Source organism: Crassostrea angulata, chromosome 7 (assembly GCF_025612915.1).
Source record: "Crassostrea angulata isolate pt1a10 chromosome 7, ASM2561291v2, whole genome shotgun sequence".
NCBI classification, from domain to species: domain Eukaryota; kingdom Metazoa; phylum Mollusca; class Bivalvia; order Ostreida; family Ostreidae; genus Magallana; species Magallana angulata.
Genome location: NC_069117.1, coordinates 3743215 through 3765946, shown reverse-complemented (window position 1 = coordinate 3765946; position 22732 = coordinate 3743215). Strand labels below are relative to the sequence as shown.

The following is a 22732-nucleotide window of genomic DNA, read 5'->3' as shown; positions in this document are numbered from 1 at the left end:
AAGAGGTATTTCATTTCAACTCTTTCTTTTTAATGAAAACTCCATCCGTATAAAGTTTTTCAGCTTGATAAAAGATTTTTTTAACAGAAGTTTATAATATTCTATGGATACCAAAAGTTTTCTTTGTAAACATAAAAAAAATGTTCTGTACTTTGAGTCAGATATAATTAGGTTTATTAATCAAGCAAAATGCAGGAATTTCAAAAAAAGTGTTTTGACAGTTTTTTCCCCTATGTGCCAGTTCCGGGATCTCTCACATATTGAAATGATGAATATTACTCTTAGAACTGATAATGATTGACTCCTGAGGAAAATCAGAGTAAGCTAGGCCGATTAAATTCCTGATTAGCATACATTGATCACAAAATGTATTCTCCATGCAAAGCAGATAGATGAAAGGGAGAGCTTGGCTCTGTTTCAAACAGCCAGTAAACAGCATCAGATCCCAGGGATTAAATTTATTTGAAGGCATTTGGTGTAGATGATTGTGTAAAATTGAAATGAATTGGTGTTAACTTTAATAACTTTTTAACTTGTCACCACTCAACTATGACAAAACAGTTGGATATTCAACTGGAAATATTGGTTTTCACTGGTAAAGGGGAATAACTCTATTAGAACACAAGTTATCTGACAGATGAAACTCTTAGCATGGCAAGGTTACTGACTCGATAGTGAACTGTATACAGCAATCTCTCACAATGAGGCTCCCATCACTTGTTAAATGCTGCAAATCCTTGGTCAATGTCATGTATGGAGAGAGAAAATATACACAAACCAGAATTAGAAATTGCCTATCTGCCAAATTCTGTAGAAAGAGATTCAGCTGCTCACAAGAAAACGTTACGGAGTAATCTGCTTTTTATTCACAGCTTTTTTTCCAATATATGTAAGTACTAAGATTAAGAGCATCATGCAAAGTACTCTTTTTCGTGCATTATTCTATATCCTATAAAACTTTCTTTTTTCCTTTGTGTACTTATTTTATTCTTCCACCCATACCCTTAAAACTTTGATCTGATATTTTCCCTCCCAGCATTATTTTGACCAAGGTTTGCAGCCTTATTTTAGGGGGCTGTCCCTTCAGTTGCGCTAATGGTACCAGTATGTGTTACTAAATAGTGTTCTTTATTGTTCAGTGCACTGGAATTTCAGTGGATTCTCAATTATTTATGAATTGAGTAATTGAGTACATTGATTTTAATTCATGTATCATATTATTTAGAAAATTAAAATCCGATAAAGCCAGTCACCAGAAGGTTGTCCCACCAAACCAGGCGACAGCGGAGAAACATCGGAAAGACATCTCTACCAGTAAATCAGTTAGTGCCAGCTCAACTTTAGCTCAACCCAGCATCTCAACAGCCAAAACACAGGCTACAAGCTCAACCTCATCTCAACCTTCATCTTATTCATCTCAACCATCCACCATCGACTTAGATCAAAGAAACTCATCTGATCACCTACATACATCGTTGGAGGAAACCAGTCAGACTTTAAGGGAGGTAGCTCAGTCAGCAGGGGAAGTAACTCCACCAGCTTCTAACAGTGAAACTTCCATGGAACAGCAGGGCAGAGAGATTGAGCAGAAGAAGAGGAGGAAGGATAAATCAGCCATGAGGAAATCTCAGATTAACGCAGGACAGGAGGACTCAGAAGGTAAGATCCTGATGTGTCGGGTCTGGCCCCGCCTTCACCAACTTTCTTCAAGCCAATACCCAGTCTTAAGTCTGAGTTTTGACCTCAAATTCATGCATTTTTCTTTTGAGGGTTTGAGTTGAGGACTGAGTTGAGTGACTTGAAAATTTTGATGAGGGTGGGGCCAGGACAGTTTCAGACCTTTTAGAACAAGCAGTGGTTTTGAATATTGAGTATGAATTTTGACTGTTGGTAGTCTCATTTGAACTTTGTTATAATACAAGTAGATATTGTTAAACATGTATAAAGAACTTGTGCAAGTTGAAATCAGGAAATTTCAAATGCTGAAAAAGTGACTTGTTGAGAACTTTTTTAAATGTAATGTTGGCATCACATAGATGAGACTTAATGCAACACAAAGAACTTCTTGTTAGAGCATGAGACTTGGTGTTATTATACATTGTACATTGTATATATTATACATTGTACATTGTATATATTATACATTGTACATTGTATATATTATACATTGTACATTGTATATATTATACATTGTACATTGTATATATTATACATTGTACATTGTATATATTATACATTGTACATTGTATATATTATACATTGTACATTGTATATATTATACATTGTACATAGAACTTCCCTCTTGTTGGGCATAACTTTTCTGTATTTGGAGGAGATTTGTTTGGTGTCACAGAATTCTCTCTCTGCTCCCTGCTATATCTGATCTGGTCAATATTCAAATCAAGGTGGATGAAATAGTTGAATTTAGTTTGCAGAAATAGAACAAACTATTAAGCACTTAACATTTAGATATCCAGCTAATGGCCCTTAAATCAAGTGGATTCAATGGTGAATGAGCATTCACTACAGGTGAATTTTACCTGGCTGTCTAATTACTGCTTTGTTAATGATATGTTGCTTTAATTGAACCTGACCATGAAACGAATTAAGTGCAGGTTAAATTTAAGATATTTTGTCAACTTTCTTCAGTCTGTCGATAAGCCTGCCACAGAATGTTCACGATTCGCTCAGGGGAAATAAATGTATGTGCAGATCTGTGTAAAATTCAGGTAAAGAAAATTGTTTAATGTCATCATTTAGAAAATGTTTTGCTTCAAAATGGAATGTAGATTTTCTTGTTGCATGAGTTGAAATAAAGTAAGTCCTTTTTTTCATGGTTACTCTATGATTGCTTAGTTTGTATCAGCTTTTTGTGATGTGATACCATATGACCAAAGTACCAGCACATATTGCTTAATGTTTACCTGGAACCAAGATTTATAGAACATACTTAAAATCTTTAAAATTTTCCTAAAATGCTTTGGCTATTGTTGAAATTATTTGAGTGTACTCCTTGAAGACATTGAGCATTATTGGTATAAAGAGATGTCTGGACTCTTATTTTAACAATGGCACATACCGGGAAATCTTTCATTCTTTAAATCTTTAGCCAGCTCTGTAAGACTAGGTGTTCATCCCTTTTAAATAACAGAGGGGCCGTAGGTCATGGGTCGAGGGGTGACTGCTAAATAGCAGTGAAATTATGGTTAAAGCCTCATTTTACGGATTGACTTGGATGGGATGTACTTGATCGTGAGGATCATTGATTTCTGAGGACCCTGAGATAAATCAGAGTAAATAATGACTACATCTTTGTATAGGATCTATAAACCAGGTAAAATTTACAGCTATCTATAACCGATTATTGAATTTTTTAATTTACCTGTACTTGTAATTTTCATGAAATTAATTTTTTTGGGGGGGGGGGGGGGTAGGTAGGAGTGTTTGGGAAGTCATAGTCTATGATTTCTTTGCTAGTATTTATTTTAACTTCTTCTTGATGATTTTTAAGGATTCTTGATTCAAAGTGTAGTTTTTTAAAAATACATAAAAGATTTTAGATAAAAAAGCATAAACTAAAAGTTTTGAAAAATTCCTATTTTTAAATGTTGTTCGAAGTTTTTATTTCAAGGGACTTGTATTTGGAATAATAAGCTTGATTTTTGAAAATGAAAAAAAGTTCTCCATTGAGTAACAATGTCACTTAGAACATTCAAAGGAAAGAAGACTGAAGCGTAAAATTGAGAGGTTAACCCCCAAAGTAAACAAAGTCCAAAAGTTTCAATTTGAGTGACTATTGTTGCTGTAAAGTCCTGGGTATAAAAGGAAACCTGAATGAAAACCTAATGGATGGTTATGGAAATATTTTTTGTAATTTATATGAAAATTCTTAACTTAATAAGGGATGTTATATTAATGTTATGTGCTGCCTAATATTTGAGCACTTTCTGGTCACTTTGAGTGGCAAAATATTTTTTCGTAGTCGTTAGATTTGGTTCTCTTTAAGTTCGCATTTAAAAGCAGTTGGTGTGTGGTCATGTCTCTTAAATACATTATCCAAATTCATCCCTAAAAAATATTGTGTGCATATCGGAGTGATGGACAGATAAGGTAACTAGATTCTATCTGCCTGAGTGCCTGTCAATCGGAGAGGGTTGTACAATCTATTGACAACTGAATGACGAGTTTCTTGTTATCATAGAATGGTCCATCTGTTATTGTTTTTGGCTAGTAGCATCAGATTGTGTGTTTGTTTGTCCTGTTTTATACTATACATGTTATGATTAATAGAATAAAGCAATCCTGCGGAGCCGGTCAGTGATTCTATGTACAGGTGTTGGTTCCGTCTGTGTGTCTTGTAGTATGTGTATGATGTAGGTCGTGGAGCCTGCCGGTAAGACGACACACCTGGTGAGATGTGGGATTATGGCCAGCTTCATGCTTCTCTGGGTTGATTTACCTAGGTAGGAAGCCTAGAAGAGGTACCATCACAAGAACCGACCCTCTCAGTGGGAGACTGAACCTGCTACAGATCGTCCTAGTGCAAGAAATTAATAACAAGCAAATCCCATTCACAAATCTCCCAACATTTAACACATTTACATAATATTTCTGAAAAGCTGTTAAAAGTTTTTTTATTGGGCTAAGAAGTGAATGAAAGTAGATCTACATACTGCCATCATTACAGGGCTTGCACTTATGATCCATATAAAGGTTTGAAGGACTTCAGCAACCACGGCCTGGGTAAAATTCTGTGGAATTGCTAGGTGGGGTCAGGGTCAGAGGACGTTTCTCACGTCAGCTTGTGCTCTTATTGTCTTTGATAAGTAGTGATTGAAAACTCGGGTATTTATACCTGATTTATCAGAGGTGTCACACTGGACTTTATCGCTGGCATGGAGGGGATCCCTCACTTATACAGAAAAGGTTGGTGTACAGTCTATGTCTATATAATGCATTATACATCTGAAGAAAATGAAGCTTTAAAAGGTTTCAATAATGAAGTTTGTTTTCAAAGATTTACCGGTATTTGGAATTCCATGATTTAAAATTTGCATTTATCATTTGTCATGCATGAGCTTTTATCTGAAGTTTACTAACACCGAGTTATTAAGGTACCCAAAAGCTTTTTCGGTTTTCAAATATTGAACTTTTGTAATCAACAGTCATATAAAAGGTTAGTTTGAGAGTTGTAAGCTGTAAGATCTATTAATGAGCCAGGTTTGCAGATGTGACCTGAAATGTTTTGACCTGGACTTGATGGAGAGTTTTCCTGAGAGGTGTGACCAGGGACTATATAACGGAGATATTGACACAGATACAGTAATTTGACAGCAAACTGTTTGATCAGAACCAAAGGTCTGCTAAACTTGACAACTTCATTGCTTGTTTTATCACCCTGATAGATAATTTTTGAAGGAGGTAAATTCTTTAATTGCCATCAGAAATCAATTTGTATTGTTTGAATAACGATAAAGCAAGTAAACAAGGGATTGTCAGACACAGGAGTTCGGAGTGGGGGGCCGAATACTAAGACATAAGGATATGTGTAGCCTGTCAAACAGGGGGCTCAAGGTATTGATTTTAGGGTCAAGGTCACATGTCCACCCACTCATAGGTAAAATTATGACCCAATTATATATTTTATATTTGATATTTTTTTTTGGCTTTGTTTTTTGTAAGACTGAAATAAATTAAAGAGAAAATAAATGAGGACGAGTTGTGACCGAGTCCACTTTTTGATCATGCCTCTCCTCTTGAGACTCGATGTAAACACCAGTCCGAGGGTCTTTTATAGAATTGTTTATTGAATTGGCGGGGCCTTATTTGGTCTTTGATGGTTGTTTTATGACAGTGTCCTGTCACCTTCATCATTGGTCCTATTGCTGGGAATCAGGTGTGTCCGACTGACGGATCACCACCACCTGATCATACCAAGACATGGCTCTCATATTGTACAGGTATCAAATCACAGACACAGATATAGCACAGCTGTTTTATCAGGGGTGATATGATTGATTTACATGGATCTATACACAACAAGGCTTGTTGTTATATACAGGATTCAATTTAACTGTGGTTTAGGACCCAGAATATTGAATATTTTTATGTGGAGGAATTAGGTGAAATTGCCAGGAGATAATCCAGCTGTGTTTTTGATGAACTAGATATTCCTTGGGATGTTTAGGAACTTGATAATTTTTCTTTGTGCCACATGAAAATTTATACAGGTGTATATTAGACCTTTGTGAACTTTTTGAATTGTTATGAAATTAGATGGAAAATGAATGAGATAGGTTTGTCATGTATTGGGGATTGGTGTGAAATGGATAGGCCTAACTGGTCCTGTCAACAGGGTCTTCATTACGATCCTAGACCTTTCTCACAAAATCTGATAGTTCTCCACAGACTCAATTTCTGTTTTAGGAAGTAGTTTTGGTTAAGGAATTTTTTTTTTTTTTTAATCTAGTTGTTTTTACAATGGGTCTATCCTTGATTAAAGTAGGAAACCACAGAAGCCTTATCAGAGATTTGGTGTGTGGAGTTCGGTTTTTCTAGCTTTCACTGATTTCAGTTATCTAAATTTGCAAGAAACTTAAAAAACAATCTTGTGATGACTAACTAGATGCATGTGTTGAATTGATTCAGTTCCAAGAATCACGTCGCAATCTGGGGACTGTTGATTTTTCTAAAGTTTTACGGAATATTTCCCATGATCTACAGACTACAGTGGCCGAGGCTTTGCAAATATTTGTTATTTACAGAACTATCACATCTTTATAGTAACATTTATAATTCAGTAAGTGAATGCTCCAGCAGTTGTATTGGATTTTTGGATGGCCTTTTTGTATGTGTGCTATATTGATGTGAGGGAATTCCATGAGTCACTCATGTCTTCCAGTCCTCCAGTGAGGAACTGAGTGCCTCCCATTGTCTCCATCAACTATAGCGGTCAGTCAGTGGTAAGCTCTCTTTCTTGTGTTAATTAGTGAGATTTTAATCAGGGATTAAACTTCCTGGGACAGGTGTAACCATACTAGTATCTGCTATAAATAGACTGGTCAATTGACCTGATCACCTGTCAGTGTGCATACATAAGCTCTGTGCAGTGTAGTACGTGTTGCTTCGGAGTTGTGAGCTTTGTGGATGAGTTGTTTTTGTATAGGTATCCTGTAAATAATCACTGATGAAGTCACAGTGGCAATGGCTCAGTCCATCCATCATGATGATGTGTTGTCTGTAGATAAACATGTAATGCCCTTACTGTCCCTCTGTCAGCACAATAACACAGACTCAGTAATTATACCAGGGCTATCTTTATACTTCCTCTTTCCAGGTGTGAAAAATATCATCAAAATAATTTGGTTGTTCTTTAGCCTGAAATAGCGATTGTTTGATGTGAAATCCATGCAAGATAATGCTGTCCTATACTGGGCTGGGTCTCTTTGATAACCTAATGGTCCAGTCGCAATGTCATAAATCTAATGAATTGTCAAACAAAAAACCATTGCCTAAAAAGATAGTGGCCCTGGGGGTGATATGCCTGTGGGGTGATGTTCACTGCTAGGATTAAGATACTGGCAGATAAGCAGTGTTTACTTATTGTTTTATTGATTATAAAACATTGTCCCACTGACAAGATTACCCAACTCCTCTCAATGTAGGAGCACCTCCTCCAAGAACAGCTCACCTGTCTCAGGTGAAAACCTGTCTGCTCTCTTTGTGGATTTGTGTCTGTTTAACTTTGTGTGATTGGAATAGGCTAGATAATGTTGTGAACATCCTTGCATTCAGGGTAGAGAAAATGAATTTTGTTTTTTCATGTGGTGCAAAGAAAATTGTAAAGACTCTTCGCTCATTGAAGGGTCAGATTGAAATTCACTAAGGAATCTGGATTTTATTTTAAACACTGAAAAATCAGAATGCATACCGAGATTTTCCGATCTACATTTACTCTGCAACTTAGCTGTCCCAAATTCCACTCTGACTTAGGTAGGTACTAGTGCTTGTACATATCTACTATATACTGATTTACTCTCCTGATTAGATGCATTGACACGAGCCACACTCGACTGGTGCTTTGTATTCTATAAGGTTTTGTAGTGCATATAAATGTTTAAACATATAAAGCACAAACCATTTTGTTTAACATGTATGTTTACAATACACACGCACACCTAGTGACCTTAAACAGGATATATAGAATTAAAACAGCAATATTACTGGGGTGTTAAAAGCTGTTTCGTTTACTTGAAGGAAATATCTCTGGACAATTAGCTGGTCCGTGTTAAAATGTGACCACCATCAATACATAATCTGCTTGTTGTGTTTGTGTATACACCTGAAGCAACGTCTGCTGAATGTTCCTGGCTGCTATTCAGGTTGCTTCATATGGATTTCATTCCTGTTTTAGGATATTTGCTGCTTGGCTAGTCATTTGTTGAGAGTTTCACAATAAATATACAATGTTTGTTTTGACATAGTTTCATGTCTGGTAATTGACATTCCTAAAAAAGGAACCAAATCTCAAATCTGTTACAATGTAATGAAAAAATGAAAGACACATCTTCGAGTTTTTATCAATGCTGGTAATATCTTAATAAACTTTGAAGGTTTTATTCCTGTTCGGGGTAACAGGTTCTGTTAATATCACAGGTGTGCAATTTATGTCCTTTCTTTAATGATATAAGAACAGAGCTGAAAAACTCATGAATATTTACACATATTCCACTATCTAAGTTATTCATTATGACAGGGAAACCTTTTTTTGACACAAAAATTTGTGTCCACCCTAGTGACAATTCAGTGGAATTCTTATATACGGGGGCTGTTCAGATTAGAGTTTCTTTAACTGTGGAGAAACTGGAATTTTCTTTTACTCTGTCAGTGACCATTTAAGCAAAAAATTGGGTCAGTGGAGGTATTTACCTGCATGGACTACTTGTGATGGTTTTGTTTTTCACCTGGAAGGAATGAAAATAATAATTGATTACCTATAATTACCAGAGGAATTTGTAAACAATTAGAAGTTCAGTTTTCGCTGTGTTGGCAAATACTGAGGACCCTGTTGTGTGCTAAAGTCAAGGCAGAGATACAAGGCAGACTAAATAAGAAGAAATTTTATAAGTATACATATAAATGGTTTTTAAATTTGGATCATTGTGGAGATAGGATCAAGGCTTTTACCGAGTTAATCCAGGTGCCGCTCTCCAAAGGGACGGGGAACATAAACAGAACTTGGGAGAGCCACGGACAGTCAGCTCCTATTATCTTATTACAGCACTGTAATTCCACCAAGTGGAAGGATAAAGGGATTTAGGACTTATATGTTTGGTGTTCTTGGTTTCTGAAACCCTTTTTTTTTTTCACATGTTCACAAAACTCCTGGAAGTTTGGAAGTCTTGTGATATTTGCTAGGTTTTACGACCTTTGCATGAGGAAGTACACTTGGTATTGGCTATCTCATTAATCATTAGCTGATTACAATGTCAATTAAAAGTCCACAAATGTCATCCTGACTTAGACCGTGATCTAGATCCCAGACTATATTACAGTGTCTTTTGGGGAGTGTTGGGCAGAGGTTCCTGACGGAACCAGACAAAGCTCACCCATCTCGGACACTGTTCCAGTGTGCAAGGCGTATTTCTGCATCAGACTCTTACATTCTCTGTGGTTTTGTAATTTCTGCATGAATTTTTTGGGAGCTGCTGTCTTAACAAGTGCATGTTTATTATTGTTAAGAGATCCAAACCCATAGAACTGTTGCTTCCTCAAAGACTGTTGTGTTGGATCTCATCAGAAACAGATGCAGGATATACACAAGTATCAGGAAATGGTTTTCCATGAGTGATGTGGGAATCTAAATTTATTGCCGAGTTATTTGGTTGTCTATTTCCTGCCAAACACCTGTAGTTGTGTGATACCTGTGAATTACAGGGACTGTCTGTTGTAAAAAGGAACCCCCAGACCTGCGACCGGCGTGACAAACGGTCTGTGGGGTCAGTGTTGTCCTGAGGGTGATTCCATACTCATCCTTTCCGTGTAGGACATTTGTACCATCAGAGATGTATTGCAGTGATGGTCTTTTCTGACATGTGTACTAATTAGTGGAAAAACAGTGATATTAAAGGAACAAAAAAAACCAGACCTATACTTGTGGTGAATTATATATCCAATCAGATAAAGAGATCAAGGGATAATCCCTTGTTAGATTTGTCTATTGCATGACCATCCATACAATCAGACCTGGTGCTTTATGTGATCGTGAAAGGTGTAGATATGGAGAAAACACAAGTGAGAAGATAACATAACAGGTTGATAATAGTTCCTGAAGGAGCAGACCTGGCATTGTTTAAGTTAAGAATCAGGTGCTTCTCTTTAGACCGTCCTTGTTGATATTAGGGCTACATGAAATGACCAAGGTGCTTGCTTGATTGACCTGCTGCAAGGCATCGGAACTGATCCGCAAAGTCATTACAGCCACTAAATAAGACACTTTATTTATACATGCACCATGTGTAAGGCTCCAGAAAACAATTCTCTTCTGTGGTAATGTACCTATGTATATCTATTACTGGGATTTATTGCTGAAAAAGAAACATTTTAAGTCAAGGGTGTTGCTTCTAACTTGGCTGGAAGTCATTGTGAAAATGGACACCCCGATGCATATCTAAGTGACCTTGGACTGGGATGGGATGTGAATATTGTAAAGTAGATTTTTATGAGTGAATTTTGATTTTGAGGGAGAACATTTCTATTTGTCATGGATGTCTGGTCTGTTTTGCGGAGTTTGTATGACTGGCTACGATGGATATTTACTCTATTCGGTTACTTTGGTGAGTTAGAACAAAGTAAAAGAATATTAAATAGTTTTATACATCAAATATCTAGATGCGTATGTTGCATCGTTTGGTGAGTTAAGCTAGGTATTGTAATATAATATATAGGTGTTCAACTGGTATATTCATTGCAGTGTATTATTTTATTGTTTGCAAAAATTACCTGCAAAACAAACTTTTCCTTTCAATGGAAATTTTGCATGATATGCCTCATGTTTTTTTGGCACTATTTATCCCTAATGATCTTTTCCCAATTTTTATGTCGCAAATTTAAAAAAAAAGTAAGCTGCTGATGTCATTAGTTTTATTCTTTTTTATGAAAGTTTAAAAGATTTTTTAAGAAAAATATTTATGGACTATGTGTCAGATATATCATACAGCTTTGGAGTTGGGTGTCAAATCAGGTCTCAATGTTCTGAAATTTCATATAAAGTAAAATTCCCGTATCGGTACAGTCAGGGTTATTCCCCTTGAAGAGATTTTCTTTTGAACTTGCAAAACATAATGATTCTTCCCTGATCTTTTGTGAATCCCTTTCTAAGGCTGGCATCAAATTCACCTGTGTAAGGGGATATATTAATTCCTAAACAGATTTCATTGGAATTTGAATACTTTTGAACTTAAAGCTGTGAAAAGTCGTGAACTAAAAAAATTAGAATCTATTGAAAAAGATGAATCCCCTTTGAATATATGAGTTTTGAGTGTTGATGGGGACACGCTTCTGTAAGTAATGGGCTCTATGAAGGTTGTATCACGTCTGACAAAGAAAGAGACCTGCAGGAGTCCCAGCATTGAAGTCTCGCTGATTGTGTTGACAATTGTATGCCTCACCTCGACCTTCTGTTGTTGTATTGATTGGGGTTTTTAAAAAGCTCTGAAATCGGCAGACTGCGCCAATACTGATCAACTATTAATAGGCTGTTACGTTGGTGTTCAGGATTTCTACCTTCATTGATTACAAATTTTCACCTGAATGACGCGAGGTGGTGAAGGATTACAAAAGTTTTGATGTCTTAATTCATCTGTGTTCAAGATAAAGCTTCCACCTGTCTAGGTTATTTTGAAGGCCTTATGTTGGAAGATGTCAGAGTTGTAATTCTTACCTGTGTAAGGACCTAAATCAGAACCTGTAGTATATACACACACAATGGTTTTTGTTATGTACCAAACTGAACAGGTTTGTATGAGGAGGATTTAGTTGAAGGTCGAGATCATCTGGCTGCTTCACCTGTACTGTATCGTTATTTTCTCTATTACAGGTGTCAGAGGGAAGACTCTAGACAATCCACAGGATGACTTGGATGTAAAGACGCGCGAGGCATCAGCTTCACCTGTGAGTTTGTTTCTGTTTTAACATTAACGCTATGTTAGCTATGATCATAAAGTTTTATTTACGGAAAAGAAATTTATGTGTCTGTTTGTTTGGATCAAGGGACTCTCTCACCTGAGTGAGGGGGCCCACCTCAGACTTTTGACTCATTTCTTGTCATGTTTTAAATCAGCGACACTCCCACACGAAGTTGAAATTGTTTTTTGTTAAATGCATGTTTCTGACGCATGTTGAATGTGGACGTCAAATGAGAAATGATCGTAATGAAATGTAGAGCGTGTGGTTTTCATTTCTTTCTGTACAATTGCCATCCTTAGCTGCATGCAAATTATGTCGGTATAAAATATTATAGTACCCATGAGAATGCTTTCAAAGGTAAATTTATGGTAAAACAATTTGTAGAATGATGAAAAAGAAATATTTTAGAGTTTCTGGAGCTTACAAATATATTTCATAGTCGCAAGATCAAAAATCATGTTTGTTGATAAAAACTAGAGAATGTATTTTCTTCATTATGATAAAATGAAAGCATATGGCGCGTGATAAATGTCTATGTGTGTATCATTCACTAGGTAAATGCACCTTGTCGTGTGAATTTTTGAATGCTGATTTTTGTTTTTTTCGTTGACTTTCCCTAGGAATGCACGACTAATCACATACCAAAGCACAGTGTTACTAACCATTTTGTGAAATCACGTCACCATGACAATGGGACATCTAGTGAGCACCATCAAACACAATCCGGCAGATCCTCAGTGCTAGAAACCATCTTACCTTCCAAATTCTCAATCCCATCCAAGGTAAGTTAACATCTCAACAGAACTCCTAGGATCTCTGAACAGTATCAAGGTACCCACAGTAATGTTCTAGGAAAGTAGGGTCGGGGGAGAAGGGATGGGGGTCAGGAAGATAAACAAAGCTTTATTTCTTCTGTTTTGTAGAACTTGAACCTAAGTTATTTATTCATTTGAATATGCCATATTGGTATATGCATTTCCTCATTTGTCTTGGGCCAGATTTACATAAAGTAAGTTTTTGTTATGTAGTGCTGTGAATTAATTTTTGCATTGGAATGACTCACATAGTCGTACATTTGTAGAGTTTTAAATGTAGTGAAGCAATGCACCTGATTTTATCAGAATTGGACATGAATGAAGTCGATTGTTTGTAGTTTGTTTGATTAGGACAGGCACCTTGTTGACACCTAGGTTATTTAAACAAACTTGTTACAACATTTGGGGAGTCATTCATTGAGATCCTCCCAGATTCCCACACAATGCCCGGCAATCCCCGTCTTATTTCTGTGGCTCAGTTTACACTTGGTAGCTCTACTTCCTATATTGAAGAGTTGTCTTGTTTAATGCTACGGCATGTCATCAGATTCTGGAGGACAGTGAATCCAATCTGCATGGATACGTTGATTTGTAATTAGCATATTTGAAAGGCTTGAGTCATTGTAACACAGCACCAAAGAATGTTGAGCATTAGACAGTAACACACAATAGTCAGACACAAACATGCTCCACAGGACCATCGAAACATCCGTCAGATTATTTTATAGGTTATAGTTACAGCATTAGTTTTGCATTCAGTTCACTGCAAGTAGAAATTAAGGAGAATGGTTTCTAATATTTTGGAATGAATTATATGTACCAGTATTTTGCATCTTTTAATTTTCCCACACAATAATCACCTTTGATTTAAATTTTATTTTGAATTTTGAATGCTCATTAAATGACAGTGAAATGCTTGCACAGTGAATTTTTTAATTGCATGTTCTGCATGTGACTCAACCAATGGCTTTGGCATTTCAGGTCTCGTCTGTCATCAACCGATTTTCTGGGGAGTTCGGAGACAAGAATGTAGATCTAACAACAGTCAGAAAACCGGAGGAAAAAGCGCCAAGGCACATTCCTATTGTTAGGAGAAAAAATGATTTTTCCTCTTTGTTACAGAAATTTTCAGGCTCTGATCGTTCGAGTGGAGAATCGGGAGATTCCTCACCGAGGAGGCGAGTGAATCTCCATCGACAAGAAGCTTGTGCTGTTGGAAGCAGTGACGATTCGGACAGTCGTAGAACCCCGGAGCGTACTCAAAGTTTGCGGTTAAAAAAGACACCATCTCCAGACGAGACAAAGGGTGTACAGAGATCGGAGAGTTTCAAGTCGGATTTTATGCGCAAGCGCTATAGTCCAGAAACTGTGTTAAATACTCCATTAGAAGAAGATCCAGAAAATATGGCAACGCCGAATCCAGAACTTGCAGAAATACTAAATAGACGCCACAAAGTGGTGGCTGACCAACAAATTAAAGGACAGGAGTTTGAACGAGAACAAATTTACAGCAAGAAAATCGAAAAGGAGGATCAAATTCACCGACGGGCAGAAGTGGAAGAAGTAATTTGTGATACGCAAGTGGCATCAGTGTTGAAATCTAGGCTTAATGAAACAGAATCAATGAAATCAAAGGAGGATAAATATACTGATAATCGTTTTAAGACCTCACATAAAACCGAAGACATCATCACAGACACTGAAGTAGCCAGTATATTGAAAGCCAGGAAAAAGGAAACAGATTCCAAATTACCTGATGATAACAAGATAGTAAACAATGTGTGTGATCAAAGCTCCCAGAGTGTTACAGCGAGGCTTGTGTGTGATGATAATGTAAATAAATCAGAACCCCCATCTCTGGCACCAGTACAGAGAACCAAGGTCAGAGATGACGGGGTGACTGTGTCAGAGGTGGGGAGTAGTGTCAGCCAATTAGTGACCAGTACCAGACAACAGTCACCAGAGAACAAACCTACAGACACTCAGAAACTAACCGAGAAAGTCTCGCCAAAGGAATCCATCGAGAAAGCCACGCCAAAGGAATCCATCGATAAAGCCACGCCAAAGGAATCCATTGATAAAGCCACCCCAGAGGAGTCCATCAAGAAAGCCACGCCAAAGGAATCCATCATATCACAAACATCACCAATGCCTCATGTCGTATCCAACATTCAATCCACTGAAATCAGTGAGAAAGGGTCGGATAAAGAGAAATCACCACAGCGTTCTCTGAGGTCATCTGTGTCGCCATGTAAAGACAATAGTTCATCTGAATCCAACACATCATCCAAATCATCCGTGGTCCGCCGCGCAGAGTCATACGGGGCCAAGGACACAGAGCGTCCCAAAGGGATTCTAAAACGGACCAAGTCCATGAAATCCAGCGTGATTGTTGATGAAGAATTAGCCAGTATTTTACGTCAACGGAAAAAAGAACAGGACAGTGATGATAGTGATGAGAATGGAGGAGAGAAAGTGCCTGATGTCGCCTCGGACATACAGGAAACTCTCAGGTGAGCTAGAATTTACGTTACAGTACTTATTTATATTCATCATTTAGTGTGAATTATTACTCGGATTTAAGAGTATGAAGTGCACACACTCTCAAGTCAACTAATCTTCTTAGTGTGGTCTTTTATTTAAATCAAGTAAGCCTTTTTGAAAGTAGTTTGGTTTGATCTGACTCTACTGGCATTATACCATTGTACACAGGTACAGTACTCACTACCTGTTAGATAATCTAACATTTATTGTCCAACAACTTGGCAACAACACTTGTATAATCTAACATTCATTGTCCAACAAGAGTTGTCCCTCTTTACTAGATGTTTCATGGTGCCTCCCCCCCCCCCTTTCCACCATCCCACACAAAGTAAAGAAGATGTTAAAAAAACAACATGTCTGTCTGTCAACATGTCTGTATGCCCATGTTAGATATTTTCAATCAAAATAATGCACATACTTCTGAAATTAAAATCATTATATGTACACCCAAAATGCATATATATTATAGCTATCTTTTCCAAAAATATCTAGCAGGGTATTTGTCAATCTTTGGACAGTTTTATCTTTTTACAAATGTTTTTTATGATATTCATAATGTACAAACATGTACATATAAGCCTGGACGGATGTTTGTGCATGAAGTAGTAGATACATCTGTATAGAAAATGTGGAGAGTGGTTAATGTCCGGAAATCTCTTCCTTCCCTGAGTAAGCCACCAGATTAAAATAACCTGAATCATGTTCAATGTGACAATGACAGGAGAGAGAGAGACTATGTGACAGTGACAGTACTAGAGTTATTCATGTACAAGATTCATACCCCACGAACTGAGAGGTTTCTGATGTGAGAACTGAGTGACCATTGGCGACAGACATTGACTGGGGGAGGGAAGACATAGGTCTCGGTACCCAAGTATCAGGGGTTGGACAAGTAGATAAGGGAGAACTCGGTCCTTGCTGAGAACGATGAGTGTTGATGGTTTGACAGCTGCTGTAGCTGTTTGTCTTATTCTACTAGTGGTGTATATTATACTCTGCCAGCTCTCCAGAACTCGTACAGAGTCATCTCACCAGGATTCGCTACATAGCACTAAAGAGTAAGCCAGTGAGAGAGAGAGTGATAGATTTATTATGACATTACAGGTCACCTACCTGAACTCACTGTTTCTGTTTATCAACTTTTACAGACGAGAGCAGGAGCATCGCAATGGAGCCGAGGGGGAGGGGGAGGATGTCTCCACCCCCAGGCTCTCCATGCAGGAGAGGATCTACCAGATGCAGAATAAGCTGGAGGAGGCCAAGTCGTGTCCCATAACTCCGCGAGCCAAGTCAGGAACCACAACTCCTAAGTTAACATTTAAGGGGAGGTAAGCATTTATCTTATTAGAATTAGATTGATTTATTGACAGTTATAAAGATGACATCAAGAGAAAATTTAAAGGGATTCATGTGTTAGAGATACAATGCTTTGTTTACACATCTATGAAGTGAACCTTCCCTTCATAAATACCTGCCTGGGATTATTGTCCTTGTTACTTGTGGGGGCAGGGGCATACAAACAGATCTGTAAGATATTAGCCGCGGGGTGAGTGACACATTACATCACCAGGCAGCATCAGCCAGTATTTCCTTCTTCTGTTTTATGTCTCAGTATTCCTCTCACTTGTACCAGTGCCAGCTTCAGTAGTCAGAGATAGTCGGTGAGAGTGGTAACGTCTGTGCTAGGCATCTGTGACATTTTCTACAGAGATAGAGGTAGAGATTGAGTTGTGTGTGCATTAACATTCCGCCATTTTATGTTTTCCACAGGACAGGCAGTCTAACGCCCCACGCTCAGAGCACAGATGAGCCAAGCTCAGCATCTGTGTGTGGAGAGCAACTCATTCAGAAACTCAGCAACCTTGCCGAGCGTGGCCACAAAGTGGGCAGCTTGGTAGAAAAGCGCCAGAAATTCCAGCAACGGAAGCGAGACGATTGGAGGACAAGGACTCAGCCAGTGACATTAGAGGAAATCCAAGCGGCTGATGGGTAATTCTACTGTGGCTGTTCTTTCACTTGTAACTGTAGTGTGCTTTTGCTATCAACAATAGATAATTGGTTTGTTACTTAATTTTGTCTAGATGACATGTTGTGAACTATAATGCCACTGTGGTTTTCTGACAGTACTGGTTTTTCTGTGTATTATTTAATGCTTCATTAATTCATATTTTCAAAAAATATAATGCTATCATGCTGAGGAAAATAATAAGTATAGAATATACTACACAGATTAGTACATGTACTCGGAACTAGGATCACCATCTGATCTTATCTGTATATAAAATTTAAGTTTGTAAGCTTTATGATTTATTACTGTTGTTTGTTTTACATGTACATATTATATAAGGGCTAGGAAGAGGGTAGTTATTTTTGTTTTGGGGGTAGCTTTTGTTGTTTGCTATTTTACAGTTTACAATCGGTTGCTGATTTTAGACGTGAAGTGTTAAGAAAGGCATCCAAAAATGTGTTTAATGATCTCCAAAAAGAAACCAAGCAGACTTCTGGGAAGAAAAGTGAATTTCCTCAACATATTCCAAGAGAGAAACTAAGACGAACACGGAGTGAGCGCTATAAGACTTTACCCATTACCGCTGCAGAACTAAACGCTATCCCTGAAGGGGAGTCAATTGGAATGGCCGGTCTCAGAAAGAAATCTGACTGGTCAGGAGCAAGAGACTCTAAGGCAGACTCTGGTATCTTGTCAGGGTCATCGGACGTAGAAAATTACTGTGATAGTTTTGAATCTCAAGCGTCGGAGGAGAGTCTGCGCAGCCTGAGTCTGGAGCTGGACGCTCACGAGGAGGACCCAGCCAGGCTCAGCGTGTCGGCCAAGGCATCCTTGTTTACAAACATTGTGGAAAAGTCTAAGCCAGACAAACCCAAGCCATGTGCGAGTGGGGCCAAGAGGTATATCGACAGGAAGAAACGTGAGCGGTGTCAGACTCAGCCTGTCACCGAGGAGGAAGTGAAATCAGCGGCCGAGATCGCAGACAACACCAAGTCTGACCCCGACAAATCAGAACCCCAGGAAGAGGAAAACACTGACCCGGCTGCTAGGTTGGTTGGGCTCTTTGAGAAAGCTTGCTGAGCAAGCTTGTGTCATCTCCAAATAAGAAGTTTTATCCTTTTTATTTAAGCCTTATTTATTTCAAAAGAATGCTTTGCTTGTATTGTGCTGACACATTGCACAAGATTTTGGCCTTCGCATTCACTGTGTGTATGTATTAAGCCTCATTTTGTTTTGCTTGCTTAATTAGCATCATCATCTACAGTTATACTCTAGAATGAAAATATAATTGAAGTATTCAAGCTGAACATCAAATATTGAAGGAGAATTTGCATTGCATTTTATTCAGCTAAAAATAAAGATAATTTTCACTGCAGAGCTATTTGCAAGCAAATTAAGAATTTTTTTGAATGATTTGATTAATTTTGTGATTGTTGTACAGCTTGCTGATTTTGCTTTTGAAAAAAAAGAAAGAACTGATCTGTAACCTAATTGAGATTAAATCTGAATTTTATACCCATTTATAAAGTGATAAAATCAGTAACAGTTGATTGATAAGTGAAGAGGGTATCACATTAGTGATCACGAAACGACACTCAAGCTTTATAACTAAATGACCTCAATAATATTTGTCCAAGATTTTTATCAATGTTACTAACATGGGACATTGGAAACTGTAGCTGACATAGTTCACTGGGGCGGATAAATTCTCTTCCACTTGGAGTCCCAATTAATCTCAATATGTGCAATATGAGTTGTCTGAACAAATGATACTTGTTAGTGTAAATGAACCCCTAGTTTGTACAGAAACAGCAAGGGTGGTAATCTGACCAAGTCATTGCTGAGAACCTTTTGCTTACTTTCTAAGTGTATAAACACATTTCAAGTGACGTATTTAATTATAACCCAAATTGTCATACAAACACTTAGGGCATGATTTTGGTGTCTGTAGGAGAAGCCTGGCAGAAAAAGTGAAGCTGTTCTCCAGCCTCAAGGAGCAACAGGAGAAACCCCCGCCCAGGGCCGACCCCCCAGTGATCCGCCGCAGGAACCGCAAACAGCTCACCTCACGGTTCAACACTCAGGTAGGTCACCACCAGGTGGGACTGGTCCCAGAGTGCCAAAACTGATTGCTGCAGAACTCGGACCTATGTTCTCTCTCTCTCTCTCTCTCTCTCTCTCTCTCTCTCTCTCTCTCTTCCACAATGGTACAATATCTAGATTTTAACCTTTATAATGCAATTAAATATGACCAGTATAGTTTTAGATGTTATCAACCTAGCAATGAAATCTTAAGAAAACTCACAATACGTGGTATTATTTTAATCTTTCTCTGTATTGAAGTCCTTGTTTACATTAGAATGAAATATCTTCTTTGACAAGAATAATAATCCATTGATAAATACATCTTGTAAGGGTCACCTATCGCTGTGACCTTTCGATGACCTAGATATGCTCTAGTAATATATGTGTCTCTCTCGGATGACAGGAAGTAGGATATGTAAAGGTAATCACATTTTGGCTAATTATATACATGTAAACGATGTCAGTTTCCTTACATATTGTTTGGGATTGAATCAGGAGGTTTGAGGGTATGTTCCTTGTCCCATCTCTGTGTATGATCTCTAAAGTATTTATCCCTTTTATATACATGTATCATAATAACATCTAGAGTTGGTATGTTGTCATATTTACATATGTCATTGTATCTGTGTCAACTCTTTATTCTCATTCTATAACAGGGGAAGCTCCAGTGTCACTTTTTCTGTATAAAACTCTGTATATATCCATAATTTACCTTTGCTCTATTTTTATTGACTTACCAATACTTCATATTTTACTGTTTATTACATTCCATTTATTGGTTAAGGAATGTTTTGACTGGCAGGCAAATTCCAACCTGTCATGGTTTTAATTGTCTGCTTTTATTTCCCAGCCGGTGACCATTGAGGAGGTAGAGAAGGCCGCCCAGTACAGAATCTCACCCCTGGCCATGAGTATGGTCAAACCGCCAGACCCCGAACTGATGCAAGGACTGTCCCTGGCTGCTCAACGGGAGCTCATGGCTCAGCATGCTGAAAAAGTCATGTCTCAGCCCAGCTCGAGACAGGGCTCCAGTGTTGATCTGTCCGATAAGTCACAGTCCTCATCCGATCTCAGCAAACAAAGCTCGGAGAAAGGTGAGTCAACGGGGTAGGGGATGTGTTAAGACATCAAGCTAAATCATACAGGGTCCTAGCTATGCAAGCAAAATGTCAGGACATCAAGCTAAATCATACAGGGTCCTAGCTATGCAAGCAAAATGTCAGGACATCAAGCTATATCATACAGGGTCCTAGCTATGCAAGCAAAATGTCAGGACATCAAGCTAAATCATACAGGGTCCTAGCTATGCAAGCAAAATGTTAGGACATCAAGCTTAATCATACAGGGTTCAAGCTAAGAAAGGTTCCAGGGCATCATCATGTCTGGATACTAAACAAAACTGTACTGTGTCTTAGCTAATGGATACTGTTTTGTTCAAAAATCAAATTCTAAAGCATGTGAAAATTTGTAGAATTGTATTTTGCTAGATAAAAACTTATAAAAAACTTATAATGATCATAGCTATTGATTAAAAGATTAGATCTGTCATCAAATTTTAAATTATCTTCAATAAATCTGCAGTGAAATGATTTTCGTAGCTAAGCAAGTGTCATAAGCTTGTCTAGATGTTGACAATAATTTGGAAACAGGGAAACAATAATTTTACCGAGGGATTTGTATTCTGTCACATGAAGGAAGGTATAATCATAACATACCTTTTTTAAAGAATTACTGTGTTTAGATAATCCAGTAGCTGATAGCACGACTAAAGCAGTATACACCTCATGAATAGGCCCACAGGAAGATATGAATGTTTGTAGAAGTCTTCAAAGTGGGACCTTTATTATTGAGGCATATTTATGATAGTCGTCATTAAACTTCCTTAAAAAATTTGTAATGAGTTAATGGGGTTTATTTACTTTGTAGAGGAGTCCTTGAGCAGCAAGGCTGTGGAACAGCAACTGAACAAGAGTATCTCCAAGTCGGAGAGTGATGTGAAGAGCATTCTCAGGTCTGACGGTGGCAAGGGCGGAGAGGAGCCGAGGAGTATCCTGAAGCACCACCATGTGGAGACGCACGAGGAGCTCAAGAGGATCATGTTAGAGAGGGAAGAACACAGCAGGAGTATACTGAAATCCAGCAGTCCTAACCAGGGCTCAGAACAGAAAGGGATTCTGAAAACACCGAGAGGAAAGGGCGAGGAAGGGGAGGGGGAAGAAGAGGAGAAAGGAGGTGTGCAGGAGGAGATTGTGAAGGGGGCATTGAGGACCGCAGGTGTAGAGGACCTCGGAAGTGACTCAGAACCAAAAGGTATTCTGAAAAAGGAGAGTAGCTTTGAAGTGAAAAAGTCAGAGCCTGAGAAGAGCGTGTTGAAGGAAAGTACATTCGAGGTTCATAAAGAGGAACCAGAGAGGAGTGTTCTCAAGGAGAGCAGTTTTGAGGTTCCTAAGTCTGAACCTGAAAAAGGAGTGTTGAAATCTTCCCATCACAAGGATGATGCTGATGTTCATGGAATCTTAAAGAAAGACCACGAAGAGGAAGTGAAGAAATCCTGTTTGGAGGAGGTGAGAAGGACAGAGGAGAAGTCACCATCACCTGAACGAAAGTCAGCGAGTGGATGTGCTGCCTCAATCCGCAGGAGAAAGGACCCCAGGTTGCAAGAAAGGTAGGGAATTCACAAAGGCTACTTAACTAACTACAACATACATCTTGTGTTTCGAGCCTTTCCATGTTTCTCAATTTAAACAGACAACAGAATTGATCTAAGAATATTTTTTTTTTCACCAAAGACCTATTAAAGAAATTTTTTTGGTGTCCAAAGAAATATGATAAAAGCTGTGTCTTTTTATTTGTGAACATGTTTATGTATTGTGCAGATTTTTTATACTGTTGGTCTGCATTCTCTATATAATTATGAAAGTTATCCATGCAAAAAGTAACACTGCATTTTCTGCTTATGATTGTGGGGCTGTGATTAGGTTATGTTATGTTACGAGACTGTTGGAAGGACTAGATTATGGTATGTTATGTGTGTATTATGAGACTGTTGGGTAATGTATGATCAGCTTTGATGGATGAGGTTACAGAAATCAAA

General features: G+C 38.0%; 1 protein-coding gene across 18 annotated transcripts in view; it reads left to right on the top strand.

The window, feature by feature from the left end:
- LOC128191763 (uncharacterized) overlaps window positions 1-22732 on the top strand; it is a 63144-nt gene that overhangs the window by 27952 nt on the left and 12460 nt on the right. For 14 of the 18 annotated variants that reach the window (XM_052864023.1, XM_052864026.1, XM_052864025.1 and 11 more), the window contains 10 exons: window positions 1226-1659; window positions 12098-12171; window positions 12807-12968; window positions 13983-15514; window positions 16694-16873; window positions 17316-17534; window positions 17955-18602; window positions 19505-19637; window positions 20489-20732; window positions 21565-22303. In XM_052864023.1, the coding sequence (XP_052719983.1) occupies window positions 1226-1659; window positions 12098-12171; window positions 12807-12968; window positions 13983-15514; window positions 16694-16873; window positions 17316-17534; window positions 17955-18602; window positions 19505-19637; window positions 20489-20732; window positions 21565-22303 (4365 nt within the window). The remainder of the gene's footprint in view (window positions 1-1225; window positions 1660-12097; window positions 12172-12806; window positions 12969-13982; window positions 15515-16693; window positions 16874-17315; window positions 17535-17954; window positions 18603-19504; window positions 19638-20488; window positions 20733-21564; window positions 22304-22732) is intronic. The other 4 variants (XM_052864030.1, XM_052864024.1, XM_052864036.1 and 1 more) reach the window with 4 other exon arrangements.